Here is a 3,200-nt window from a genome sequence, read left to right as displayed (position 1 = left end):
TTTTTTTTCTCCCCCACCCATTTTTGCATAGATGAAAAAACAAAACAAAACAAAACCCCTCTATTTACATGTAGGCATTAGGGGTGCCCTATAGCGGCTATACAGGATATGAACACAGAGATTAGCAGTCTCAGCAGTTTCTATTTCATACAAGAGAGATTTGGGTGTGCCACCACACCCACTTGTTTACTGTGTCAGTGTGTGCGTGTGTGCGTGTGTGTGTGTGTGTGTGTGTGTGTGAGAGAGAGAGAGAAAGAAAGAGTCTGTGTGTGTAAACCGTGTGTGTTCCTGAAGCTCAATGGTTCTAAAGCAAGATATGTGTAAGAGTGGTTTTTAATCTGTATGTATAGTATGCATGCATGCATGTAGCGTTTCTGTGTGTGTGTGTGTGTGTGTGTGTGTGTGTGTGTGTATGCGCGTGTGTGTGTGTTAACCAGTCTCCTGTGTATTTCTTGTTTACTAACCTAAAATCAGTGAACACATGATACATCCCAAGGAAAGTTCTTGATAAATAAAGCAAATATATTATGGTTGTTTGTTATGCATTATTCATGACTAACAATTAAATAAAAACATAAATATCCATTTAAATTCTTTTAAGGTGGAACAAAAAGATGCCTTGGTATGAAAGATCGTATCATAATAGAGACAATGAGTGTGTGCACACAATTACACACACACACACACACACACACACACACACACACACACACACACACACACACATACACACACACACACACACACACACAGTATCAGTGAGTATCAGGACTTCCTGAGTTGATATTATGATATGATATGATATGATATTATTTGCTCCAAAACCCTAACTGATCCAACCAGAGTGTCAGCAATCATGGTGGGCAGTTTTATGAGTTTTTTTTAAGCAATGTTTTCAATTATCCAGTGTTCTAAATACTCTATACACGCTGCCTTAACATCCATTTTGTCACACATTTATGTGAGTGTGTGTGTGTGTGTGTGTGGGTGCGTGTGTTTGTGTATGGGTGCGTATTGTGTGTGTGTGTGTGTGTGTGTGTGTGTGTGTGTGTGTGTGTTACTTTGCGTATTGTGCGTAGAAGGCCACTTTGACGCGCTCTATCTGATGGCACAGTTTGATGGCTGGACCCAGTTTAAGGTCCATACACTCCTGGACAGTAGGCAGGGTCAGCAGTAACAGAGCCTGGCCATCAATGTCCTACGGACAGAGAGGAGAGAGAGAGAGACAGTGGGGAGGGGAGAGGGAGAGAGAGAGGGGAGGAGAGAGAGAGAAAGAGAGGGACAGAGAGAGAGAGGGGGTGGGGAGAGGAGAGAGAGAGAGAGAGAAGGGGGGGGTAGAGAGAGAGAGAAGGGGGGGATAGAGGGGAGGTGAGAGGGAGAGGGAGAGAGAGAGAGAGAGGGACAGAGAAGGGGAAAAAGAATAAAGATATAAATAATTAGACAGATATCACGACTGGTTGTGGTGAGAGTGTGTGTGTGTGTTTGTGTGTATGTGTGTGTGTGTGTGTGTGTGTGTGTGTGTGTGTGTGTGTGTGTGTGTGTGTGTGTGTGTGTGTGTGAGTCTCAGGGATGGAATTTACCACTCGCCACCCTCCAAATGTGGCTGAATTTGTGTACTGGCGGGTGAATTTGGTCAACTTACTAGCCACTGTGGCGGGTAAATAAATAGATCTAGCTAAATAGATCTAGCATACCACAAATATATAGTCAGATGCGATTGAATTTTCACAGGCATTGACGGTTAAAAATATGAGAATGTGTATAGGTTGCCTATAAGGGTAAATCACGCTGATTTGAGTCATTTCCTGTGTATTAGCCGCATTGTGTATAAGCCGCAGGACAGTGTTTTATTCAAGTTAAATGAAACAAAACCATATTAATATCACATTAACTGCCCCCGTGTATTAACCTCATAGCTGAAGAAATTTTGCGAAATCAATGTATAAGCCGCGGCTAACAGTTGGGTACTAACTAGTGAGCCGCTAGCCACAGCGCTTCACTTTCTGCAACTGTCGCTATGCTTTCATGTGCCACTGCTACGCTTATTTTAGGATGACATAAACATAAATCTAGCGAGATCTGTGGATCTGTGCTGTATCTTCACAGGCTAATATTCTCACACGAATAGTTCTCTTTTGAAATGGAGGGAGACGGACACACTTCTCCACACCCATTCGTCGTGGTGGAAAATCTCACAAACTCCTCACTCAACACATTACAAGCCATCAGGATAAACAGCCAACCTTACCGAACATAATTGTGTAAAGCATTCTCCTGTACAATTAGATGTTTCAGAGTAATCCGGTTCTGAAATTGTAGCAAATTTCTACACGATCTGCAACTTTGGGCTTTTGTTCAATATATGACTTCATAAAAGGCCAAATACAAAATAAATGTTAAAAATATCGCCTAGATAACTGTAAATATTAAAATCAGAGGATATACAGCCCATGGCTAGGAGTTTGTCAATGTTTGTCAATGTAGCCTTAATGATTTAATTTCATAAAATGCTAAGCATGCATGTATTTAAGTTTCTTAAACCTGTTCATTCGTACTCGTCGACTAAATTCAAGATGGTCGCGAACGGTAAACTTCCTGAAGGTACTGTCTGTATAAATCGTCTTATAAATAAACTACCAGTGCTTTTTCAATGTTCTTAATGTCTCGTTTCAAATGTCAAGGCCCTCGGAAGTCTACCAATGAAGTATGGAGCTACTTTGAGCCTCGTAAATGGTGTAAAACAGTGATTTATTTGCATAGCTAGGTCGATGCCCGAGGCACCCCCATCGAAAAACTGTTGGTAGCATCGGCTAACTAGCGCTAGATTTCTGAGTGCAGGGGACAAGCCGAGATGAGCTATGAGACATACGTTCACACTCGGTATCATGTTTCAACACACTTTAAGTCAATATCACACCGGAATTCTCCTTTAAAGGAGCCACACCACTTTTACACCAAGACACTATGGCATATATAATCGCAATAATGTTGATAACCGTGACAAGACACTATGGCAAATAACCACAATAATGCCGATAACCGTGAACATTTAGGTAACTATAATCATGATATCACATTTTTATACCGTATCTTTAGTGACTGGTACAAAAGTTGAGTGGCTGGTAGATCTTTTGGAATCCACCAGCCAGTGGCAGGTGGAAAAATATTTAATTTCCATCCCTGTGTGTGTGTGTGTGTGT

The 3,200-nt window shown here is 41.5% G+C and overlaps 1 protein-coding gene across 1 annotated transcript in view; it reads right to left on the bottom strand.

Moving 5' to 3' along the window:
* Positions 1-898: 898 nt before the first annotated feature.
* The window catches only part of sfmbt2 (Scm like with four mbt domains 2), a 44,100-nt gene continuing 41,798 nt past the window's right edge, over positions 899-3,200 (bottom strand). Inside the window, exon 21 of the mRNA XM_042078718.1 lies at positions 899-1,198. Coding sequence (XP_041934652.1) covers positions 1,058-1,198 — 141 coding nt within the window. The 3' untranslated portion in view covers positions 899-1,057. The remainder of the gene's footprint in view (positions 1,199-3,200) is intronic.

Source organism: Alosa sapidissima, chromosome 22, assembly GCF_018492685.1.
Source record: "Alosa sapidissima isolate fAloSap1 chromosome 22, fAloSap1.pri, whole genome shotgun sequence".
Lineage (NCBI taxonomy): Eukaryota > Metazoa > Chordata > Actinopteri > Clupeiformes > Clupeidae > Alosa > Alosa sapidissima.
This window is presented reverse-complemented; position numbering and strand designations above follow the sequence as displayed.